Below are 26,876 nucleotides of genomic sequence, written 5' to 3' on the forward strand. Positions count from 1 at the left end.
GGAACTTCCTACTCATCACAAGAATCCCTTCTCGTGGCATCACCAGAGAAGATTATTCGGCTTCTACCCAAACACTTCTAGTAAAAGGAAATTTCAAATTATCAAGGCAGTTGGTTTCATTGTTGGACTTGAGGTGCTCTAAGTATCAGAAAGCTCTTTGTTAGGTTTAGCCAAAATTTATGTCCTTTTAATTTTCCTCTTGGTAACACCAAACATGTGTTTGTCCTACATTTTGTAATTAAATTTATCAAATATTCAAGTCCCTGTTTATGTGCCCAGAAGTCAGCTAATTACTTTATATGTATTTTTCATTTATTCTCAAAGAAACGAAGTATGAATATTACTATCCCTGTTTTGCAAATGAGGAAACTGAGTTTCAGTGAGATTAATGATATCCAGGGACACATAGTTTAAATGTGGTAAAGCTAGGGTTTTAATCTAGATCTAATTCTAAATCCTGTGTCCTTACTGTTACACTACACTATCTTCCATCTGGAAAATGGCCTGCTAGCAGACCTACAAAAAATAGACATTTACACAGTTACACAGTTACACAGTGGGATTAGGGACTGGGGTTGAAATTCACAGATGTGTAGAATTAAGAAAAAGTGGTTAAGATACTGTGGCCATACTGGGAAGTTCATGTTGGAAAGTAGTGAGAAACCAAATTTAAATATAAAGAATCATGTTCAGGACCTTAGAAATCAGACTGATGAGTTTGGACTTCATCCTGTGGGTCACTAGTCTTCAATCTGACTACACATTGGAATTAACTGAGGAGCTTTTTGAAAAATACAAATATCCAGTCTCACTCCTAGAGATTTTGATTTAATTGGTCTAGGGTGGGCCCCAGGATTTAAAAGCATTACTATAGGTAATGAGCCATTGAAAGCGAAATGAAATCTATTAGACTGAATAACATTGCTCAAAAATGTTCATTAATGGATATGTTAGCCAGAAAGATCTCTAGAGAAGTGCATAAGAATCTATTTTAGTCAGCATTTTACTAAATGGTTTGAATAAAGACCAAAGAAAGTTCTTTGTTTAGGTTTTCAAAGTATAGTATATAATGGAGAAATATATAATCATAGCGATTCACATTTTGAAAAGAGCCTTTTGGATTTTATTTGATCACAGATTTACTGAGTATATAAATACCGCTTTCAGATCTAAGACATCCTCATCCTCATATATACCTAGTGAGCTAAATAATCTAGCTGTAGTATATGTTTAATACCAGAAGTTACTTTATTAAAACATTAAGACTTCAAAGGAAGATAATATGGATAGTAAGAGTTGTAAAACTAGGGCTTTTAGCTTAGAAAACTAAGGAGAAATCTAATATATGAAGAGCTTGCCTTATATTTCATACAAATTAGAATTATAAATGAGGAAAGTTTTATTTACAGAATGGCTAATAACTAGGAAACATTCTCTGCGATTTGGAGCTATCCCACTCCCAAACACACCTTTCTCTTCAGGATGTGTATTTCTAGTAAGTGCTTCCCCTTAAGCATATTGCCATCGAAACTCGGCATAATGGCTAACTTCTTTAAAAGTCCATGGGAAGTATTAGGCCGTCCTTTAAAGAGTAATTACATCAGCTAAAGAAGTTTTTTAATGTGGCAGGGCCTGAATTATTGCTTCATAAGTATTAAGATTCTACAGATTGAGACTTTATCATTTCCTAATTGATATTAGGATTACAATTCTACGTCTTGCTTATACATAGACTATTTCAAGAAGGTTTTACAAATAACTGTGATAGACATCTCAGGAATGATACTGATGCTGGGAGAAAGATTTTTACATTTTACTGTTTTATATTTTATGAAATACACTATTTTATAATTTAAAATAGTTTTTAAAATTCTGTATAGTGACTCCTCTGATTTTCCTAAACTTAGTCATATGATGAATTCATTAAGAAAACTGAAGCCGAGCTTAGCCGAGATTTGGAAACATCACCAACAGCCAAGCCTCAGATTAAAACGCTCTCCTCAGCTTCTGAAAAACCCAAGATCAAGCCCCTTCCACTACACAGGTAGAAATTTTTGATAACTTCTCTATATTCTGCCTTGTTTGAGAAAAGAATAAGGAAAGACTTTTAGTAGAAGCTATCTCAAGTAACTGAAATTGTAATAGTAAAAATATTGGTTTATATTTTTAGTTTCACTGAAGCAAAATTATTATATATGATATAATTAAAAATCAAGTTTATAATAAGGTACAGACTTTAAAATATAGTTTGAATCCTGAAATCTGATAGGTGCAATGAAAATAGTATTCTCTAATATTGCTAATCTTAGCACTGTAAGTTTGTATAGACCTTTTGAAAAACAATTTGGCAATGTTTTAAAAGTAAAAAAAAAAAATTTGTAACTTTTAAAAAAATATTTTTTTTTTATTGATTTCAGAGAGGAAGGGAGAGGGAGAGAGAGATAGAAACATCAATGATGAGAGAGAATCATTGATCAGCTGCCTCCTGCACGCCCCCTCCTGGGGATCAAGCCCGCAACCTGGGCATGTGCCCTTGACCAGAATCGAACGTGGGGCCCTTCAGTCTGCAGGTCAACGCTCTCCACTGAGCTGGGTAGGGCAAAAATTTATAACTTTTGACTCAATAATTCCACTTTGGGAAATCTAGCTTGAGAAAATACGGGCTACCAGAAATCTCTATTTGAAAGAATATTGTTTATCACAATATCCTTTATATTAATAAAACATTGGAGGCAATCTTTATGTCCAAAAATGAGTGGATAGCCCAATAAATTATGGTCCTTTTCAGGATAGAATACTACGCAACCAGTAAATGCATATACAGAAGAAACTGAGTAGCAACATAGGAATGCATAATCCTATCCTACATAATAAAAGCCTAATATGCAAATCGACCGACCAACAGAACGACCGGTTGGTGGGGGGCAGTGGCAGCAGGGTGATGAGGGGCGGTGCTGGAACTGCCTCCTGGTGGTCAGTGCGCTCCCAAAGGGAGAGCACCACTCAGCCACAAGTCGGGCTGATGGCAGGTGAGCGCAGCAGTGGTGGCAGGAGCTTCTCCCGCCTCCGCAGCTAAGCCATCAGTCGGACATCCCCCAAGGGCTCCTGGACTGTGCGAGAGTCCAGGACATCCCCCCCACCCCAAGTGCACGAATTTTCATGCACCAGACCTCTAGTATGGCATATAAAAAAGTGAGGTTGTAATATTCAAACTAAATTTTGAACAATGACTAGGGCTCAGGGTTGGGCAAACTTTTTGACTCGAGGGCCACAGTGGGTTCTTAAACTGGAACCGGCGGGCTGGGGGGGGCCGGAACAAAAGCATGGATGGAGTGTTTGTGTGAACTAATATAAATTCAAAGTAAACATCATTACATAAAAGGGTACGGTCTTTTTTTTTTTTTTAGTTTTATTCATTTCAAACGGGCCAGATCCGGCCCGCGGGCCGTAGTTTGCCCACGGCTGGCTTAGGCAGTCAGTGGGACTGGGAAATGGACATTTCAGAGAGAAGGGTATTTATGAATGACCAAAAGCATATAATAGAAGCTGAACATAACATTTTGCTGGAGTGAGAAGCAACTAGAAAAACCAAGAAAAATTGTGATAACTTTATATTCATTTTTAGTAGTTTCTATTTTATTTTTTAGATGTAAAGTCTTTTAGGTTTAAAAAAATATTTTGGCCGAAGCCGGTTTGGCTCAGTGGATAGAGCGTCGGCCTGCGGACTGAGGGGTCCCAGATTCGATTCCGGTCAAGGGCATGTGCCTGGGTTGTGGGCACATCCCCAGTGGGAGGTGTGCAGGAGGCAGCTGATCGATGTTTCTCTCTCATCGATGTTTCTAACTCTCTGTCTCTCTCCCTTCATCTCTGTAAAAAATCAATAAAATATATTTTTTAAAAAATAAATAAATAAATAAAATAAAAAAATATTTTGGAAGTGTTTTTCTTTGTTACAAAAGTAATACAGACTCATTACAATTAAATTAACATTACCTGAGTTTGAATCTTGGCTCCAGTACCAGCTAGCTCTTCAACTTTGGTCAAGTTATTTAACCTCTCTGTGCTTCAGTTTTTGTTTTTTTAATTTTTAAAAAATTTTTTTATTAATTTTCAGAGAGAGAGAGAGAGAGAGAAACATCGATGTGAGAAACACTGATTAGTTGCCTTCCACATGTGCCTCAGTGGGATCGAACTGCACCTGGGTATGTGCCCTGATTGGGAATTGAACCTGCCACCTTTTGGTGTACAGGATGACGCTCCAAACAAATGAGCCACACTGGCCAGGGTTGTGCTTCAGTTTTTTAATAGAGATTTATATTCCTGTAATAACACCTTACTAATGAACATGTTATAAGCGTTAAAATGCTTAACTTAGAATAGGGCCTAGCACATAATTAGTACTATGTATTAGTTATTATTATTATTAGAATATTCAGGAAAGCAATAAAAAATGTTTAAATTATATCGTACTTAGGTCTCCCAAAAATCTAAATGTCAACAATTAGATATATTTCTTTCTAGGATTTTTTATGCTTCGATTTTTGTGTATTTTTGTTACATATATTTTTTTTTCATTATAAACTGTAAATTTTATTTTAATTTCTACATAATATACTATTGAATGGTTTTAGAGTTTTATTAATCAAGCTACTGAAGGATTTTTATCAGAGATTGATACAATCATATTTGTGTGTGGAGAGATCTTTCTGACTACAATATGAAGGAAAGAGAAGGAATAAGCCTAGAAGTAGGGAGAAAGTAGTCTAAGCCAGGCCTCAAGTAATCAGCAGTAATAAGAATAGAGAACAGGAGATAGATTTCAGGAATATTTAAGAAGAGGACTTGACTGATAGGAAGCAGGGGAAATCTAGGATAATTCCCAGGTTTCTCTTAAGTAGTTGGTTGGGTCAAGGTTTCATTAACCTAAAAGCTATAATCCTCAGGTATCTTTTTGTGAGAAGTTCATAATTTGGTTTTAAAATGTTAGTTTTGAGTTGCCTGTAGTTCATAAGTGGAATTATCCAGGAAAGATGTCAGGGTTAGATATATGGGGATGAGCAGCATATAGACGGTGGCTGAAGCCATAAAATATAGCAACATAACCCAAAGAAGGTATGCATTCAGAGAGAATACCAAGTACTAAATATAATAAAATAGCAACGTTTAAGAACATTATAACAGGCAGGATTAGAAACCAAAAGAGAGACAGTAGCATGAGGTGGAGGAATGAAGAATTAAGGGGGAGATTTTTTTGAGTCTTGAGGCATGCTTATAAGTTGAGGGGGCAAATTTCCAGAATGAAGGACTAAAGACTAGGAAAAAGAATCGATAATTGAGGAGTATCATCAATGAGACTGTGAAAATGTGTGTGATTTGGGGCAGAATGAGGTTTGAACAATTAGCTTTGAACAAGTATGAGAGACACACCTTTTTCTTTTCTGCATACAAGAGGAAAGGCGGTTGGAATGGCTGTGATTATAGATAAATTTGTAGGTTAAAGGTTGAAGACAAAAAAGTTCATGCTGATGGCCTGTTTTTCTCATTAAAAGAGGCAAGATCATCTACTGAGAGTGATGAGGGTCAGACATAGGCTTGATGAAAGTGGCAAAGGTTGGAAATACCCCTGTGGATAAGAAGAAAGAAGTGGTCTTCTAAGAATTGACTGCTCTGTTATTAGTTATTATAGTATCAGCCTTACATTTATTACTGTTCATTAATTTCTACTTCAGATCTGAAACAGCAAAGAATTGGAAATCACTAACAGACTCAGAACGTTCCAGAGGATCCCTGGAGTCTATTGCTGAACATATTGGTATGTAACTAGAAAAAAAAAAGACACTGTTGCTACATAGACTGAGGATTTATACTGATGCCTACACAATTCTCCCTTTCAGCTTTTTTGATTAAATTTCTTAAAGATAATAGATTATTTAATATTTTAAGTTACTTTTATACTTTTAAGTGGTTTCTTGATTATGCATCAGTTATATGAATGTCTTTATTGTTCCAAATTTATGATTAAAACCTGAGGCATAGAGACATTAATCTAAAATGGCTGAGTGTATCATCAGTATTTCTAAATTCTTCCTTAGTCAGATTCTGTTTCTGTTCATGTATATTTTCAACTTAAACTATTTCTCAGGGTAAATGGTTATATATAATATATTTTTTCTATTTAATACAAAGAAAGATACGAATTATTAAAAATAAAGTATTAGTCAATGAGGAAATAAAACAGGCATAAAAACCTTACCTTGTGCCGAAGCCGGTTTGGCTCAGTGGATGGAGCGTCGGCCTGCGGACTGAGGGGTCCCGGGTTCGGTTCCGGTCGAGGGCGTGTGCCTGGGTTGCAGGCACATCCCCAGTGGGGGATGTGCAGGAGGCGGCTGGTCGGTGTTTCTCTCTCATCGATGTTTCTGACTCTCTGTCTCTCTCCCTTCCTCTCTGTGAAAAGTCAATAAAATATATAAAAAATAAAAAAAAAACCTTACCTTGTAACAATGGTGAAATAAGCAATTTGAATTCAAATTTTAATTTTTGGTTTGTTAGCACATCTGTACTTATTTTCTTCTTATTTTGCTATTTTAGCTCTTAAAGTGTTATATTTGCAGAAATAGTTTATCTTTTTTCTTTCCACTTTTTATATTCAAAAGCTTAGTTAAAATCCTCAGGAAAATTCATTCTTTTAGAAGCATATATATATATATGAGTGAGAGACAAATATAGTATATAACATATAGTATTGTCACAAAATTCTGTTTTTGCATTATTTGAGAATGATCATGCAGATCAATGCCTCCATAAACTTAGATCCATTTTTTTTTTTCACTTTATAAGTTAGGATAGTAAGAAATTATTCCAACTTTAAATTTTCAGTCATTTTAAATATCTATTGTTGCTACAGTATATTCTCTTAAAGGAAAAACTTACCTTATATTGTAACCAAAACAGGTCAGATTTATTGACTAAAGTGTTTATTAACTAAGATTTGGCTTTTATTTAAACATTGGTTCGAGAAATTGTGATTAAATAATTTTTATGTGATTTTCTTTCCTTTTAGATGCTGCATTGCCAAGTTCTGAGAGATCAGTATCAGAAAGGTCTTTATCTGCTTATGCCAGAAGAGTGATTGAATTGGACAGTCGAATAGAAGAGCATTTTCAGACTTCGTCACCAATTCTTAGATCATCAAGGAAAATCAGAGCAGAATCTGGAGATTCTATAGAAAATATACCTTCATTACCTCCTCCCAAAGAATTAAATGCCCCTAATAGAATTCTGGATGTGTCAGATGCCAAGGTTGAAGAAGAAGCTAGTCAAAACTCAGAAATACAAGAATTAAAATACACAGAGTTAGAGGAGAGTACGGTTGAAGAAGCCTATTTTAAACAATCTAGGAAGTCTGATGTCTTACTGAAACTAGACCTGGAACAAGGAGATTCATCTGAAATTCTTTCAAGGAAAGATCTTTCTTTAGATGCTGTAAATGTTCAGAAAGACTTAGTTAGCTTAGCCATTGAGGACCTTGATAAAAAAGAATTGAGAGAGAGACAATCAGATCAAGATATGGATCATAGTCAAAACATCCAATCAGAAAGAGGCATTCTTCAACAAAAGAACATAAAGGAAAGAGACTTGTCTTTGTCAGAACATCTTTTTGCTCCTAAAGAGATATCATACTCTGAAGATTTTGAAGTGTCTTCTGTCAAGAAAGACATTTCAGCTGAATTGTGTAAAGGTAACTTTGAGGTAACATCATTGTTGTCACTCAGGAGAGACACTCAGTCTTGCAGAGATAGGTTACAGCCAACAAGAAGCTCTAAAAGTGAAGCCAACAGCTTTGGTACTGATGGTGAAATCAGTGAGTGCCTCAGTGAGAAAAGTCTTTCTATTCATAGCAATATCCACTCTGAAAGGCTGTTAGAACTCAAGTCTCCTACTGAGCTCATGAAAAGTAAGGAGCGCAGTGATGTGGAGCATGAACAGGGGGTTACTGAATGCTCTTCTTTGACCTCAGTTCCTGTTGCAGATGAGTTACTCGATTTCCACATTGGTGATAGGGTATTGATTGGCAATGTTCAGCCGGGAACTCTTCGATTCAAAGGTGTGACTAGTTTTGCTAAAGGATTTTGGGCAGGAGTGGAGTTGGATAAACCTGAAGGAAATAACAATGGAACATATGATGGCATTGTGTACTTTGTGTGCAAAGAGAAGCATGGTATTTTTGCTCCTCCACAAAAAATATCTCAAATTCCAGAAAACTTTGAAGACTATGTAGACATAAATGAAGAAGAAGACTGTTACTCAGATGAACAATATCAATACAATAATCAAGAACAAAAAGATGCAGAGGGTTCCACATTTGATAGAGAAAAGGATGCAGTTGAATATTTGTATGAGAAATCTTTACCTGGTGTGCACGATATTGAAGCCTCAGTTGATAGAAGCCTTAAAATAGAAACAGACCATTTACAGGACATTTCTGAGGTACTTGAAGCCCATGTTCACCAGCAATCTCCAGTGGATTCACTGATTTCTTCAAAGGAAAACAAAGACCTTGTTTCTGGTGCCACAGAAGATGTTTCCATTGCTGTAGAAGACGATACTTTAGACAATACCTTTTCTGAAGAATTAAACAAGCAACAGCAGATTACAGAAAAGGACGAGAACCTGTATCCTGAGGTTTCAGAAAAACTTTCTACCCCACTTTTGGATCTTTTAACCAGAGAAAAGAACCAGTTGGAAGCCCAGCTGAGGTCATCAGTAAGTGAGGAAGAAAAATCAAAGCAACAACTAGAAACAGTCAGCTTACTAACAGACAGTTTACTCAAAGTCTTTGTGACAGACACAGTCAGTCAACTACAACAAATTAAAAAAGCTAGGAATGAGAAAATTCAGCTCAGCAATCAGGAGTTTCTTGATGATCAAAAGAAAGTACCACCCCAAGGCCTATCTCCAAATCTTGAGGAACAATCACCAAGTGTTCCAGGTGACTTCTTAAGGTCTGAATTGGATGATGAAAAAGAAGAGATTTCTTCTCCAGATATGTGTCCCAGACCTGTAAGTATTTTGCCTAGAAGAAATATCAGTTAACCTCACTTTTGTCATGCATTTTAATTCAGATTTTGGCAGGTTATTTATTAGATGAAGATCAGTATACTAGTTTTTAAAGGCCTTTAACTGTTTTTCTGTCAAGTATAATTGTCCTCTGTTATGTCATGAGTGGTCACTATAGGGTTGTCACAAACACTGACAGGTTTATGTTGGATTGACAACCCTTGAATACTGCCCACAGATTAGATAGATTCCCTTTCAGATTCATTGAACAGATTTCCCATGGAGCTTTACAGTGGTTCTCAACCCAGTTCTTTTTTGCCTATGAATTTATTTGTCCCCATATCTACTCAGTCATAGTTGTTCTGCAAAGATTACCAGTTATGATACTGATTCTGGTAAAACTGAATTATATCCACTATGGCATCTACTCAGACCATCAGCTTGTTTGGGTTGTCCATGGACAGTTGAACAAAAGTAATGATTTTGAGTAATTTGAGCCAAATAATCACTAAGGTGAGAAATTTCCTATCCCATTTCCAAATCTCAGAAACCAGACAGTTCTACAGAAACAGAATAATAATGATACAAAAAGGAAACAAAAACTAATCAATATTTTATAAAAATTCAGCTTATGTAAACAGAATTATGAAACAGAGGATAGTTTTTTTCTTAAATTAGTAACCACCATATAGTTTTTGTTTTGCTTATTTATTAGAGATATAGTAAATATACAAATATATTTGCTTTGTCTTAAAAAAAACAAACAAAAAAAACCTTAAGTGATCTGAGGTCACTAAAAGGTGTTCTATTTGAATGTGCCATTTCTGCAGGAGAGTCCAGTATTTGGTGCTAGTGGACAGGAAGAGCTTGCTAAGAGACTTGCTGAACTTGAGATCAGCCGTGAGTTCCTGAGCGCGTTAGGAGATGATCAAGACTGGTTTGATGAAGATTTTGGTTTGAGCTCTTCTCACAAGATCCAAAAAAACAAAGCAGAAGAAGCAATTGTACCTCTAATGGCAGAACCTAAAAGACCTCCCCAAAAGCCATGTGATACACTCTTGGCAGTCCCACATACTGCAGAGGAAGTAGAAGTCCTTGTTCACAGTGCTGCAGAAGAACTTTGGAAATGGAAAGAGTTAGGTCATGATCTTCATAGCATCAGTATTCCTTCAAAGCTGCTTGGCTGTGCCAGTAAGGGTCTCGATATAGAAAGCACTAGTAAAAGAGTCTACAAACAGGTATGTAACTTGGAAGGATAATTCTAACTTTAAACTTCCCTCTTGTCTGAAATTTGGATTCTTAGCCATTTTATTTTATTTTTTCTCTATCAAGGCGGTTTTTGATTTAACAAAAGAGATTTTTGAGGAAATATTTGCTGAGGATCCCAACTTGAATCAACCTGTCTGGATGAAGCCATGCAGAATCAACTCTAATTATTTCCGACGAGTGAAAAATCCAAATAACCTTGATGAAATCAAGGTAAACTGCAAACTATAGAGTATCTCCTTTTTGAATGCTGTTCACTTATACAGATCTATACATGCTGTAAAAGCAGGTACTCCCTGTCTTAGTCACCTTTCTGTCCTCAGAGCCTGTTCCATACTGGGTATTCAATAAATACTTGATTCATTGAAAACATGAACAGTGGAAGGGAGGGGACAAGAGGGAATCCTGAATCCGCAAGATTTGCAAAACAAAACATAACTTTTAATTTTTATCCTCACTGGAGGATATTTTTCCATTGATATTTAGGGAGAATGGAAAGGGGGCAATAAAGATAGAGAGAGAGAAACATCAGTGTGAGAGAGACACATCGATTGGTTGCTTCCTGCACCCACCCAACCAGGGCTGGGGATTGAGCCTGAAATCGAGGTACATGCCCTTAACCAGAATCAAACCTGGGACCCTTCAGTCCAAGGGCTTACGCTCTAACCACTGAGGAACTGGCCAGGGCAACAAAACATAACTTTTAGAAGTCATTTCCTATATATATACAATTTATAATGTCTAAGAAAAAATTAGGAAATTCTCAGAGAGATAAATTATTGCATCTCTTAGGCATTTTTGATGTTTTTTTGGTAATTTAGAGATAAGTGTAATATTCTAGAAGTACATCTGAAAACATATCATATATCAAACATGTCCGCCCTAGACACATAGGTGTTACCTTTCCGTATTTGATTTCCATTTTGGAGGTTTCAAATTGGTAAGGTGGTTTTGAAATATGTGGGATAGTAATATGACATATAAAAAATACTTTGTTATCTAAGAAGCCCCTGAAAAGATGAAGTGACTGAAGCTACAAGGACTCCCATCAAACCAGCTTTAAAGTTACATTGGTGGAAACTCTGCCTATTTACATGTTTCTTTAACTTAGCAAAGGTGATGTTTTCAGTGCAGTGCCTCTCAGATTTAATGTGCATATAAGCCATCTGGGCAGCTCTGACTGGTTTGGCTCAGTGGATAGAGAGTCAGCCTGCGGACTGAAGGGTCCCAGGTTCGATTCAGGTCAAGGGCATGTACCTTGGTTGTGGGCACATCCCCAGTAGGGAGTGTGCAGGAGGCAGCTAATCGATGTTTCTCTCTCATCGATGTTTCTAACTATTCCTCTCCCTTCCTCTCTGTAAAAAGTCAATAAAAAAAACAATAAAAATATAAAAAATATAAACCATCTGGGCATTTTGTTAAAATGGAGATTCCTACTCAGTAGGTCTGGAATAAGGACCTGAAATTCTGCATTTCTATCAAGCTCTCAAGTGACATTGATGCTGTTGATTCCAGAACCACTCTGAGGAGCAAGGCTCTAGAGTTGTTTTCTAAACTTAGTTGATCATAGAAAGCTTTTCTTTTTCCAGAGAGCATACCTGCTCATCTAGTTACTCATCTTATTGGTATATTTCCTTACATCATCCAGGAGTATATGTGAACTATCAAAATACATTAATACTGTTCATATACATTATCCCGGTATATAATGTGATGGCATTGCCTAAACAACAGTCTTTTTTTAATTTGAGATATAATTGACATACTAGTTTCAGATGTACAACATAATGATTCAATATTTGTGTATATTATGAAAAAGCCACCATAATAAGTCTAGTTGTTATCACAAATAGTTAAAAATTTTTTTCCTTGTGATACGAACTTTTAAGATCTGCTCTCTTAGGAACTTTTAAATGTATCAGACAGTATTATTGACTACAGAAAGCTTTTGAAAATATTTGTACTGACGGGTTTTAAGATATATGCTTATATCAGGGTAGGCAAACTATGGCCCACAGGCCAAATCCAACCCACCACCTGTTTTTATAAATAAAGCTTTATTGGATCATAGCCACATCCATTTGTTTACATATTGTCTATAGGGCTACTTTCCTGCTAAAATATTTATAATCTGGTCCTTTACAGAAAAAGTTTTCTAGCCTCTGCTTAGATTAAGGTAAGTAGCAAAAAAAAGGGGGGGGAGGTTTTAAAGATAAATTTGATTAATTTAAAGAAAAGAAACTTTTAAAATGATTTTCAACTTTGAGGAATATCAGAACCACCTGGGGAGCTTTCTCAAAACACTAGTGTACTTCATTTTTTTCAGCCTTCCACAGTTTATACATCCTTGAATGTGTGTGTGTTTAGGCAGGGAGTAGTGGAGTTTGGGGAGCACAATTGTAGTTTGAGAATCATTTCAAATGATTCTGATTCATAAGTGTGCCAATTCCTCCATTAAGAACATTGTTTTTTAATAAGTAATAATATATACTTAAATATATATTTAATAGACCTTAAATATACTTAAAAAGTAATAAAATAAAATTTATTTTATTAATAACAACAAATAAGTTGAAAACACAAGATACATGATATATATAAGCAGTATCAGAGTGTGTATATTTATATATTTCACAATGATGCTTCCCACTAATTTTAATATTGAAATAACATTTCATAAAGTTTTAAAAAGATGATAATCCTAATGTTGCTAGCAGTAAAATTATTAGGCTTCTCATACTGAAGTGTTGATTAACATTTTTAAAGTTTAACTGAATCTTGATACTTCAAAATAAACTATCCCAGCCAAAGCCTTGTACTTTGCTCACATGACATTGCTCCCAAATTTATGTTGGATTTTTTAGGGTCAGAGATTTATTTAATGCTTTCTTAACTACTTTTGCCAGCTTGAAGTCAGCTAATGGTGGTTCTTGGGTTGGGAACCTCTAAAGTGATTTTTCTTTGCAGATTCATCAGTGGGTTTTACTTTTTTATGTTGTGTAAAAACAAAAATGCTTTAAGTGAATAAAGTCTGAGCTTTTGGAATTTGTATACTCTTTATTATACATATTACATTTTTAGCATAAATCTGTTTGCTGCATTATTATAAGCATGGAATCTCAGAAATTTTGTGTTTTATTCATTCCTCTTATTTTTACAGAGCTTCATAGCAACCGAAGTACTCAAGTTGTTTAGTCTTAAAAAGGAGCCAAACCACAAAACAGATTGGCAGAAAATGATGAAATTTGGAAGAAAGAAAAGAGACCGAGTGGATCATATCCTGGTCAGTATATATAACAGCTGTTTTTATTTTGACCATCTCTTCTGAAACCAGATGTAGTTAGGTCCTGAAAGGAAAGGGAATAGAGTTGACCTTAAGTCTATAATAGTAATGTCGTAAAGCTTTCACCTGCTGCATTTCTGCTCCTCAGTTTTGGAAATTGCTTTCTTTTGAACTCAGTAGATGAATATTTAATTTAACACTATTTTGTAGGTGTGGAGGACTTGAGAAATAAAAGGTTAAGAAAGCAAAATTGCCGAAACCGGTTTGGCTCAGTGGATGGAGCGTCGGCCTGCGGACTGAAGGGTCCCAGGTTCGATTCCGGTCAAGGGCATGTACCTGGGTTGCGGGCACGTCCCCAGTGGGGGATGTGCAGGAGGCAGCTGATCGATGTTTCTCTCTCATCGATGTTTCTAACTCTCTATCCCTCTCCCTTCCTCTCTGTAAAAAATCAATAAAATATTTAAAAAAAAAAAAAAGAAAGCAAAATTTAAGGAACTGAATTGAGAAGAAACCGGTGTAGTCTCTTAAGTTGAAGTCCCTGCTCTGCCACTTATTTGGAGTGTAATCTCCGACAAGTCATCTAACTAACCCCTTTGTGCCTCATTTCCGTATCTGCAAAATGGAGGTGATAAAATTACTAAGAGGATTAAATGAGCATTTGTATGTCTATGTTGAACAGTTCACTGCACATAACTCAGTAGATATTAGCAATCATTATTTCATCATTGTTATTCAGAATTTTAGCTGGGTAGGATTTATTCTATTTTGTGATACATTTCTCTAGCATTAGAAAAACATTTATCAAACAAACAAAAAGGAAAGGGGAAAAAAAGGTCTTTCGTCTTTTTTTCCTGAGTCGAACTTTAGGAAACTCAGATGTTACTGGGTTCAGGATTATCTCTAAATATTTTCATTCTGAACTTCCTATTTTGTCTATATTTACATTCATATAATTAAAAATAAGTAATACTTAAGTTGATCAGTTTTCCCCAAGTATGTACTTCTCTAGTGCTTCATTTACTCAGATAAACATTTGTTTAGTGTTTTACAGTTCATCATCCTTCTCATGCTTTATTTGATCCTCACAGTAATTAACTCAATGGAGTATTTTTTGTAAAGAAAATAGTAAAGAGGGAATTGGTGACAAGAGGGTTTTTTCTGCTGGAGAGAAATAGGCTGGTAGGAGGAATTCAAAGGAGAAGATTTGATGATGCAGAGGAGGAGGTAACTGTTGGAGTGAACAGGCAGGGATGATGGAGTCCATACAGGGAGGGGTGGCCTCAAAAGGACCATTGCCCTTTTAAAGCCCCTGTGACATGGCAAATTATATTAAACTCTTTATAATAAATAATTGCTCGTCTGAATTGTTTATTTCTATAAGTTTCCATTTAATATTTCAGATCAAGATTAACTGTGGGTCATTAAAACCACAGAAAGCAAAACCGTGAATAAGGGAATACTGCTATAATTAGACAAACTTTTGTATGTCCTTTGTATACAGTAACTTTGAAAAATATTCCTACTGTAGGTAGAATTGCACTTAACATTCAAATCCTGCAGCAAAACCACCTAGCTAATGATTGAATCCCCTTATGATCTGATAAGGTATTGGATAGCTTCTGAGTTTCTACTTATAATGTTGGTAAATTCTCATGTTAAGCCTAAATTGATCTTTACATATTTAATTCTAATTTGCTTTGAGGTTTTATATAACAATTCTAATTCGTCCTACACGCCTTTGAAACATCTGCCATGTTTCACCTGAGTCTTTTTCTCCCTGCTAAACATTGGTATTCTCTCCTGTTGTCTGATAGTTTCTCAGTCCCTTCTATAATATCAGCTTTAGCTCTGTCAGTGCCCTTCTGTAAATACAGTGCTCAGAACTGACCATGTAATATTTTGTGAATTGCTTACATTAGCACAGTCATACACCCTCCTCCTTTTTCCTATATACTATACAGTCAAGCATCACATAACGATGTTTCAGTCAACAATGGACCAATCAATATACAGCCGTGGTCCCAGTAAGATTATAATGGAGCTGAAATGTTCATATTGCTGGTGACATTTTAGCTGTCGCAGAATATTATGTGTTGTGGTGGTGCTAGTGTAAACAAACCTGCACTGCCAGCTGTATAAAAGTGTAGCACATATAAGTATGTACAGTACATAATTCTGTTACTAGCTTATGTATTTACTATGCTATACTTCTTGTTATTTTAGAGTACACTCTTGCTACTCATTAAAAAAAAAGGTTTGCTGTAAGACAGGATGGCTCATACATCTCCAGTTTACTGAGTTTCTTGATTACATCATTTTCTCTTGTGCTTGATTTAATCTTAGGTTGTTTTGTACAGTAACAGACTGTGCAGGCTTGGAGCCTGGGAGGAATAGGCTATACCACGTAGCCTGGGTGTGTAGGGGACTATACCATCCCGGTTTGTGTAAGTGCACTCTGAGATGTTTGCACAATGATGAAATTGCCTAGCGACACATTTCTTAAGAACTGTACTTTGATTCATAGAGTTTCTAATAACATTTGTTTATTTTCATCTGTATTATTCTCAAGGAACCCACAAAAGCTTAGAAAAACCCTAAGACCAAAATCTCAACTTGTGCTTTTGTAGTAATTTTTTGGGCCCAAGTACAGGATCTTATTTTATTACTTCATCTTGATAACTTTGGCCCATCTTTCCAAGGTACCAATACATTTTGGGGCTCTTTCTTCTAACATGGTTGTTGTATTTCCCAGCTTCATGTACCTCTAAAATTGATATGCTTGTTTTCACCTAGGTCAGTGGTCGGCAAACTCATTAGTCAACAGAGCCAAATATCAACAGTACAACGATTGAAATTTCTTTTGAGAGCCACATTTTTTAAACTTAAACTATATAAGTAGGTACATTGTTATTAACTTGATTAGGGTACTCCTAAGGCTTAGGAAGAGCCACACTCAAGGGGCCAAAGAGCCGCATGTGGCTCGCAAGCCGCAGTTTGCCGACCACGGACCTAGGTCATAGATAAAAATGGTGTATTGGATAGAGCCAAAGACAGACAGCCTTTTAGCACTCACTAAAAAATCCATATACCAGATATGTAACACCTATTTGTAATACCGTCCTGGTCACTGAGGAATCATAAATAAAAAGAAAAATCTCGAGGGGCTCAACAGAATACAGTTCCATGGGATGATTTTACAGTGGAGCAGGAACAGGAGAGCTTGGGAACACAGAGGGAGAAGCGCCCATGTCCTGCAGGCAGAACCTTCCTTCCAGGTTGATAGTTGTCTTGTTCTTTAATCAAAAAAGTACAAATCCACCTACCTGACATCTCTATTTCCTCATCTTGTGCAAAGGATATGGTGGAAGACCTGACAGGTGTTGCTGACTTCTGTCCACATTTCTCTTTCCTACCAGCTAATACCCTGTCGAAAAAAAGGAAAATGAAGTTATTGTTACACTGACTTGTTAGTGTGATTTAATTGATTTATATATAGCGCACATTAATTCACACACATACATCTTCAGGAGCAGGGGAAATTGTAATAGAATAAAATAGACTCTAAAAACCAGAAGAGAAAAATGGAGGCATATTTGCAGGTTATAAGATCCCTTGGTTGCCATAGGTAAAGTTCCAAGTTGGCTTTGTGCTTTCTTGTGGCCACAGCACAACAGAGAACATGTTAGTTCTCACCAGCTGAGAGGGAATAGCTTCTGTTCTTAAGGAGAAGCAAAGCTTTTGCTGCTACTGATGAGAGCACTGTGGGGGCTCATCGGGGTACACTGAGAGTCTAAGGGACAACATCCTGAGCCTGTCTTTTTACTGTGAGGTCAAAGTGACTTCTTTAGGACAATGCGTTCCAAATGTTATTGGGGAGGAAATTGCTCAGAGAACAGATTTAATGCTAATGGCTGAGATAACATAAAGGAAAGCTGTGCAACTTGGTTTGAACAAATAAACAAATTTATAGGAGGTATGAAATCTTTTGTGGGGGACACATCTGTTAGCTTTCCCAGAACATGGTTCTCTCTCAGCACCAGCTTGGGAAGTGTTGCATTGGGCTGTTACATAAGCACCAGTTCCTTAGTAGGTGAAAATATTTCTTATATATCCACACAAAACAAATAGAGGCAACTCTGACTTAAACAAGTCCTTTCCTGGTGGAATTCTCTTTAATAGGCTCATGTCCATTGTGAAACTCGCACAGGTAGTGTTCTAAACGTGTTTGACCAAAGAGTCCTTTTGGGTGGCATATCTGTTCATGGAGCATAAGTTAGGGAATGAAGGAATGAATATTTCCATATCCTTCAAACATCCCCCCTCAAAGAGAAAGAATGGAGCAGCCACCTCATCGTGTGTTTGTCAACCCTGGCCAAGGGAACGTGTTGGCCAACACTGCTCTTCCCTCTTGCTTGCCCAGGCTCCTGGATGATGTGGTCTCTTCCTCCCAGGAATCTTCTCATTTCCTCGTAATGGGAACTACATTCCCCTCTTCGCCTCCTCTGTCTTTTTCAAGATGTAACTGTAATCAGGGCAAGTTGGGAGCTTGTTGTCATGGCTTTTTTGCCCAGTTAGACTTCTAGTTAGACACCCTTATCACTACAATAACTGCTGAGTTTGGGGCTGGATCGGGGTTTATAGTTACTTTCCCCACTTAGCCTCCATCTCACTGGCATCATTACATATAGTAAGTCTGATATGTTTCTTTTATAAGTAGCTTTTAAAATGTTTATTGTAAACAAGCAAAAAATTTTGGGCAGTTCTAATTTGATTAGTTGTGGCTTACCATAGGAATCCCAAAGTCCTAAAATGCAAAAGAAACAATTATTGTATAACAGTGATTTTTTAAAATAAGCTTAAGCAATAGTACATTTTTTAAAGTACTCTAAAGCAAATTAAATTTTATTCATTTATTTATAACTAGAGACCCCGTGCACGAATTTAGTGCACGGGTAGGTTCCCTAGGCCTGGCCAGCAATCAGGGCTGATCAGGGCCTTCTGGCTGCTAGCCAGGGCCTTCCTTGCCTGGCTACCAGCTGCCAGGGGCCTTCCTTCATTCTGTGCCACCCCCTGGTGGTCAGTGCACATCATAGAGAGCGATCGAACTTTGGGTCTCCTGGTCGAACTCCTGAGGGGACACTTTGCATATTAGCCTTTTATATATACAGTGGGGCCTTGACTTACGAGTTTAATTCGTTCCGAGACCGAGCTCGTTAAGGAGCTCGTTAACTCAAATTACTCTATCAACTCAATGCAAAAAATCGGCCAAGAGACAGCTGGTATCTCAAAAAACTCGTTAGTCGGGACACTTATAAGTCAAGGCCCCACTGTACTAGTATAGATACTTCAGAATCATATCCAGCATTGTCTTTGGATATATATGTGTTTTATAATTGTAAAGCTATATAGCTAGTAACTTGCTTTCTTCTCTCAAGTTCTCATACACATTATCTTCTGTTAACATAGACAACATGCTTGCGATCCTTACTAACTATAAAATTCTGGAATATTGTTAAATTCCATTTTCACAGTTTTGAAACCACTTTTATTTTAGTTGTCAGTTGAGTTTTTTGATATTTTTTGCAACTTTGAAAGTTTGTTGATAGAATCATATAACTTATCCTTTTTCTCTGGCTTATTTCCTTGGCCTGTTTTCCCATGGATGGGACTGCAAAGCCATCAAATATAATACATTTCCTAGCTTTTATGGTAACTTCTAACCTTTGTGTTTTCTAAATTCTAGGTGCAGGAGCTCCATGAAGAGGAGGCACAGTGGGTGAACTATGATGAAGATGAGTTGTGTGTGAAGATGCAACTAGCTGATGGGATCTTTGAGACCTTGATCAGAGATACTATTGATGTTCTGAATCAAATCAGTGAAAAACAGGGGAGAGTGCTACTTGTGTGACATCTTGCAAATAAATCGAACACTGAGTGCTAATATGAGTCCTGGGCCTTTCTGCCTCCTGACACACACCCCATCTCCATCATAGCAAGAATGCTTCTGGACCTGGTACCTGTTCTCAAAGACTACTGGTTTGGAGCCCACGGGACAATGCGGTATATCTGGTATTACAGCCTCTGCCTTTAGAGACTGTCCACTGGATTAGTGTTGGTGTTTAGTAGGCAGGGTTGCACACCTGATGTGGACACACAGTATCTAATTCTACACCTCTTGTTAGCACCCCTACTGGGTCTCAGATGAGGGCTGAAAACACCAGACTTACCTCGTAGCTTAGACTAGGGTATCACTTCTTGAGTCTGAAGTCAGGCAGGAGAGGTATATAGATAAATGCATCCTACCATTTTTGAAATGTAATCCTGGTCTGTGATAGTCTCTAAACAGTATTAAGTCCTTAACCACTTCTGAATAGGCAAGTTTAATAGCAAGTGCCTATTTCACATCCTGGAGTTCCTTTCTCTTTGAAGACTATTCTCTTCCATCGTTGTAGTTGAGCAGCACCAAGTGGACTGTCACGTTAACAGAAACTAATAGTAGCCTTGCTTTCTGAGCACCATCTAAAAAATTGTAAATCTTTGCATTATTTTTAGTTTTCTCTATATGGGCATGAGAACAAAGAATGCCCCCACTAAAGACTGGGCTCAAAGGACCGATGCAGGGCTGGCTCTTTTGCCCCTTGCCTGCCCCGCACTGTTCTTCTCTTCTGAACCTCCGCTGCTGCTCCCAGAATCGCAGGCCCTCCAGACCATCTCAGGCATCCAGGCATGGCAACAGTGGAAGTCATTCATTGGCCTTCAGACTTTCAGCTCCATCCCTCCCCAAGAAATCAGAGACGCCGTTACTTGAATGATTTAGGAAATGAGTGTGTGCACCAAAGACAAAAAGATATTGTCTGTTGTTTGTGTGCTTGTTTTGTGCTATGGAACATTTTTTTAATTTATTTTAAGATAAATTATTAAGTTGAAAATGTGTGTCCCTACTCAGAAGCGAAAGATTCTTCTTATAATAGTTCTGCTTCCGTCTTGAAGCTTCTCTGGTTTGTGGTCTTTGCACAGGAATCCTCCAATTTTAACAAAACCACACACACATCAAAGAAGGCAGTTTAATTCAGTGAAGAAAAGACAGGCTTTTCCAAGATTGCCTGCAGTAGCAGGAATGAGATAACATGATTGAAAGACACTGTAAAGTTCAGTTCTGCCTCTTGCAGCATTGCTTCTCACAACTGTTACCTGTATCTGAAAAATTACCTAGACTCCAGCTGCTACATTAGAGCATGTGCGATGCTCTCAGGACATCGGTGCCCTGCCTTCCTGACTGATTCCTCTTCCTCAGTCCTGTCGTTCAAGTACCTAGAAGAATGTGGATAATCTTAGGCGTGAATGTAAATGCCTTAATATTGAAGGTCCCGATTCGAAGCATGATGTAAGACATCCACTGCATTCCTATTTACAAATATCCTGGAATGTTATAGCTTCAGAATATGTTAGAAAAACCCCAAAGATGGCGTATTCATTAAGTGTGCACGTTCGTTCATTTCTGCATCTTCCCTCCTGACTTGCCTTTGCGTCTCAGATGTTTCACTATGCACACTTCCATTCCTCTCGGTTTCATCTTGTCATTATGAGAAACTTACCGAAATAACATTGGACTGTTTGCATTTTGCACAATGACTGGTGTGATAGCTCTTGACAAATAAGGAAAGCACTGACTAAACGTGATTGGGTCTCGGGAAACGCTCGGATTGATGTATTGCCAGCATTTCTTCTGGGCTTTGAGGTGGAGCTCTGGTCTCCTAGCCTTAGTGAGCAAGTTGACTAAGAGAAGCGAGGGTCGCTTGGGGCTGTTGACCAGTGGAGTGATGTGCTTCATGGGGCCAAGGAAAAGCAAAGGCCTTTTCTGTCCGCTTTGTGAGCTTTGGAAGACGGCACAACATCTTGTCTACATCCTTCAGCCGTTTGTAAGATAGCATTGTCCTTAGAATACCTGAAACGTTACAGCTGCTGTTAATTTTTTGTAAAGGAATATAAAAACAATATAATAGGAATATATGTTGTTTTTTCTACATCCTTATAATTTGGACCTAAATCAATTTTTAATAAGAAAGTTTCTTTATTTTTTGTGGCATTATGATTCCAGAAAAGCAAAGAAATACTGTAAAGTCTGTGGAGTCAGCAGTCTGGGCTGAGAGTTCCCTGGTAAGAATGCTGCCAAGAATGTGGTGGCAGCAGCCCCACACGCTCCTGCTGTCTTCACTGGCCCAGGAGCCCTGGGCTCCAGATGAGAGTGATTCCTGACCAGTCTTACTCTTGGCTAAAAATGATTATCCATAGTTTGGTAGCAGAAAACAAAGGAATCTATAATTAGCAGGTTTCTTACTATTTTAACCATTTGGATATAATTGGAAGCGTTATGATTGTTAGGGTTGGAATGATAACTATGGATACCCAGCCACTTGTTCCATATTGGGATCTTTTTAATCAAGCTCTGCCTCTTAACCATGAACCTAAATAGTCCCTCTTTGTAATCTTTGTTCCTCTCCCCACTCCCATCCTTTTTCACTTTCTTCATAATTCCTCTAAGAAAAAGATCTTTGCATCAGCAGTAATATCTTTTAGAATAGCACTCAGAATTTAGTAGTAAACCAACATATAGGCTTCAGATTTATTTCTGAGTCCAAAACAATTTGTGCTATCCAGGGTGCTTAGCTCTGGGTTAAACAAGTACAGGGTATAGATTCCCTCTTCAGGTCTAAACAGGAATTTTTACTCTAGGGAAAAGTGGGAAGAGCTCAAAAGTAGTTAACAAAGAAGGTAATTTGTTTTTCTTTTATCTAAAAGAAAAGAAAATCCCTTCTGTGACTACAGGTCTCTGAGAAATTATCTTTCAGAAGAGATTTCATTGCTCATAAGAGTGTTGTGGCCTATTGATAAAAACAATTTTGTTCACTTTCTTGTCTTGAAAAAAAGTGGCCTTAGCTTTTTGCAATACTTGAATAAAGTGTGTACTCGCACAGCATTAGAGACTCATAACTTTCCGTAAGAAGTTCAAACTTACATCTTCTTTTACTACCTTAACAATACTAGTGAATAAAACATTAATTCAAAGAGCAAGTGATAGAAACTACAATGATGTTTAATGCAAATTGTAGGAATTTACATGTTTACAAATCATCTTAAACTGGTTGTGCAGCAATTCAATAAAATATCTTTGTATTATAAAATGTGAAGAAAACAATGTAAACTGATGTAAAGGAGGTACTGTCATTTTAATTAACCTATGTTTAATAGCTTTTCCTTCCGGACTTTGCAAAGCCTTCTCGGGAAACACACTGCAAAGCGTTCTCTGGGAGGCCTGGCCTCCGCGTGTGTACTGTATCGTGCAGACATGAAAAACAAACCCGTTTACTGTGTATGTGTAAATAGCCTGGTCATCAGGTCGTTTTCAGCCAATAGTCACATCCAGTGCAACTTTGCACACAAGACTTAGGGTGTGGTTTGTATGTATGATCTGTAAAATAACTGGGATGAATTCCCATGTACACCTATGTAAATAGATTTGTTAACTGAAATGTACTTTAAGAAAAGATAAAAATCTGTAAATAAACTGATTTATAAATTAAGTTCATGTCAGGTGTTCACTTTTTCATGATTTAGAGTCAAGTTCAGAAAGCTAGTCTTCCCAAAATACACTAATTCCCTGCTTTCTCTGTGGGTAGTAGAGCACCTGTGCTCGTGCCATAGAATAAGGTGAGCAGTGTGTGGGAGCTACTTACTCTGCACAGGAATGCCTGGCCCCACACGGGAGCAGTCCTACGTTCATCACTCAGGCGATCAGCACACCTTGTCTGAGCACTGTGCTGAGTGCTGGGGGCAGCAAAGATGACAGGCATGGCCCCTGACTTCATGGAGCTTAAAGTCATCAAAAACAATTTCAAAAACAAGGCATGACAAATTGCAACAGGTGCTGCAAAGGAAGTGGACATGAGTTTGAGAATACATAATGGAAGGATCCAACAAGGGTGGAGTGGTCAGAGAAGAGCTCAAGGTAAATTAGAACCATGTGTTCTGTAGTGATGAGCTTCTTCCCTGTAATTCATGGCAAATGACTTGAGTTCTGGTTGATCGCCCTTGGAGGAAAACAGAAGGGCAGCCATCTGATGACTAGGTGTGGAGGCTATAATTTACTTTTAGAAATAGAGCTTGGAGAAGAGCTAGAGATTATAGAAGAATGAAAGAATTTCAAACATGGAGCACCCTGAAGTGTATGGCCCTCAGGATAGTGAATCGTTTCTGCTCCCACAGATTAGAAGAAACCACCATAATCTCACCTGGGTTCCTCTAGTAGCCTCCTGATGGCCATCCCCCCCACCCGCCCCCCACACACACACCTTTAACCCCTACACAACCATGGATGTTAAAGAAATTCTTGCAAAATGACTGAGCCCAGGTTGCAGCAGATTCTAAGAACTCTTTGACTCATAAAAGACATGTAAATGCCCACAATGTGCCAGATACTGTCTTTGGTGCTAAGGACACAACAGTAATGACAGGTTGAATCTAGGAAAAGATTAAATATCTCTGTCCTTGACTCAAAATATATGAAAATGGTAGATGGGAGGATGGCAGTTGACATCGGAGAGCCAAGAATGGCGAGTACCTACAAGAAGTAAAAGTCGAAACAAACAACTGCCCTACAAAACCCCAGAAAGGCTCAGAAATGGGAGGCCGTGGCTGCCACAGAGGAAGGTGGAGCATGGGCCTGGCTGGCCAGGCTGTGGGGCCAAGGTTAAAAGGCAAATAACTGCCCCCCTGGGAAAACACCCATGTGAGGTCAGAGGTCGCTGAGAGCAGGCAGCAGCAGCCCAGGACCGAGTGGTCCAGGGTTTCCTTACAGCAAGAGAGAAGAGAGTGCACAAGATCCAGCGCCTGGCAAAGCATCAATCCCCCATGGCCAGCAGGTTCCCTTGAAGCTGGAGGGGGTGATGTGACTGCACGCACAGGGGATGCCTGCTACAGTGGAAGGAAGTCCTGCAGGAAGCTGGGTGTGCCTAAGGACCACGGCCACCGCGCTTAAGCAGAGCGAAGGAGCATGCATTGCATCTGAGGCAGGAATGGCATTCCCACACAAGGTGACAAGCCCGCACAGGCTGAGAGGGCGTTCTCCCTTGGCAATGAAGGAAGTGTTCCAGGCCCATTCGAATGTGACTGTGCAGGAGGCCTGAAGCTGTAGCCTCGCACGACTGCCTTTCCCGACAGCCACCCTGTGCAGCCACTGAAGAAGCAGGTAAAACACACACCTCCAGGTCGGCCATCAGCGCCTTGGGTGTGTAGGTGGCGCTGGGTCGATGGGCCCCTGAACCACTCGATGGACACCGTGCTTACAGAGCCTCCTTGTGATTCTGAGACAGCACTTCACCTTGGTCACTGGGAGACCAGACCCAGGACCATGATCAGGCCTTTCTGGAGGATGGTCCTCCACCAGAACCCCCAGTGTCAAAAAATGAGTCTTGGAGGACTGTGTTGAAACATCTGCCCTAGGACCCTGATGTTCTGTCACCCCCTCCTCTGTTCGTGTGGGGTCCCCCGGGAGGGAGACACCCAAAGGGTAGCACTGCCTCACTTTGAATAGGGAGACCCAGGTCACCCCAGGGCATGTGCTCCAACAGGAGAAAAGGAAAAGAGTGACAGGTCTCCTGTGGCAGCCTAATCAGGTGACTGCCTGGTCCCCCACCCACCCCGAGTTCACTCTCTCCTGCTGCGTGTTGAGTGCAGTGTTGGGTGTGCGCATGACTTTTCTCAGGTGGGGTGCCATCTGGTAAGTTGTCTTATTGATGCCTTTGTGTAGTTGTTGCTTGAGCAGCTCATTTCACTGTTGTCCCCCCCACACCTCCCCCTCCCCCCGTCTGTCTGGGGGCGACAGGGAGCGTGAAAGCCCCACCTGTGTCGCAGGAAGAAGTCCGCCGCTGTGTTGTTTGGGCTGTGAATATGGTGAGGTGATCAGATGAGAGTTGTATATCTGAACATGTGGCAAAGGTGTTTTCTAAGCCGCGACCGTGTCTGTGTCTATGTGGCACCTGGAATGGATGTCCGCACGGTGAGCAGCTGGAATCGTGGCTGGGGACTAGCAGTCGGTTGTGGCTAATTCGCCGCATTGGTGTAGGCAGGGCCTGTGCCCGCTCGGCGGGGCCCAGTTGCGGGTGGGTTCCTGTGATTGTGTCCATTTCTGTACCTGAGGTAGACTTTTTTTTTTTTTAATTCTCACTCAAGGATATTTTTCCATTAATATTCAGAGAGAATGGAAGACATAGGGAAGAACAGATAGAAATATCGATGTGAGAGAAACACATCAATTGGTTGCCTCCTGCACGTGCCCGGCCAGGGCCCCGGGCCGGGGAGGAGCCTGCAACCGAGGTATGTGCCCTTCGGTCCACAGGCCGACGCTCTATCCACTGAGCCAAACCGGCTAGGGCTGAAGTGGATTTTTATGTTCCCTTCTGTGGTGGACCCACAGGGCAATTATGACGACTTGCTGAGCACGTTAGGTTACTTTGCATTTTAGTGTTGTTGTTTTTTATGATTCTTTGTTATAGGCAATGAATATGAGTGATTTTTATTCCATCCATGGATGTGGTCACAGTCCCTTAGTCCTCCTGCGAGCCTTACCACCAACCCCAGGAGGCCGACAGTGCTCTGGGATGGGGTCCTGGGGGGCAAGTTTTAGGCTTCTTTCAGAACCGGGCTCATCACCAAATCTCTCTCACCCCTCCTGGTAGCCAGGCTGTGCGGCCGAGGTTAAATGGCAGATCCGTGTCCTCCAGGGAAGAGCCAACGTGTGCTGTGCGGTTGCTGAGAACAGACAGCAGCACCCCACACTCCAGTGGCACAGGATTTACTTACAGCAACAGAGAGAGCCAACACGATCCGGCCCCGTCATGATGCATTGACCCCCGTGGCCAGACACCTGTCGGGTCTGAAATACAGAAGCTGAGGGCGGGCCCGAGGGCCATGCCACCTGCACCTAAGCAGAACGAGGAGCGCACGGTGAGTCAGCAGGAAGGCTTCCCACACAGGCGGCCGCCCGCACAGAGCTCTTGGTAAGTGTCCCAGGGCCAAGGCCGGTTCTGCTCGTGACCTTTCGCAGCAGGAACGAGAACTGAGAAACTGACTGAAGTCTGAAAGGATCGGGTAGAGTCCTGGCACCCATCCCTACCCCAATCGGGTCACTGCGCATCCCCTCTCCAGTGCCGCGGGGGATCATTGATTCTCCGGAGAAATGGAACCGGGGAGGCCCTGAGCTGGAGAACACAGC

At 39.3% G+C, this 26,876-nt stretch overlaps 1 protein-coding gene across 1 annotated transcript in view; it reads left to right on the plus strand.

Moving 5' to 3' along the window:
• Positions 1–23,187, plus strand: part of CEP350 (centrosomal protein 350) — a 115,323-nt gene extending 92,136 nt beyond the window's left edge. Inside the window, exons 32-38 of the mRNA XM_070396928.1 lie at positions 1,908–2,044; positions 5,730–5,812; positions 7,061–9,060; positions 9,888–10,295; positions 10,390–10,536; positions 13,484–13,606; positions 19,350–23,187. Of these exons, the coding sequence (XP_070253029.1) occupies positions 1,908–2,044; positions 5,730–5,812; positions 7,061–9,060; positions 9,888–10,295; positions 10,390–10,536; positions 13,484–13,606; positions 19,350–19,514 (3,063 nt within the window). The 3' untranslated portion in view covers positions 19,515–23,187. The remainder of the gene's footprint in view (positions 1–1,907; positions 2,045–5,729; positions 5,813–7,060; positions 9,061–9,887; positions 10,296–10,389; positions 10,537–13,483; positions 13,607–19,349) is intronic.
• The last annotated feature ends 3,689 nt before the right edge of the window (positions 23,188–26,876 follow it).

The sequence above is a fragment of the Myotis yumanensis genome, unplaced genomic scaffold (assembly GCF_028538775.1).
Source record: "Myotis yumanensis isolate MYYU_CA2020_CCGP unplaced genomic scaffold, mMyoYum1.0.hap1 SCAF_17, whole genome shotgun sequence".
Taxonomy (NCBI): Eukaryota; Metazoa; Chordata; class Mammalia; order Chiroptera; family Vespertilionidae; genus Myotis; species Myotis yumanensis.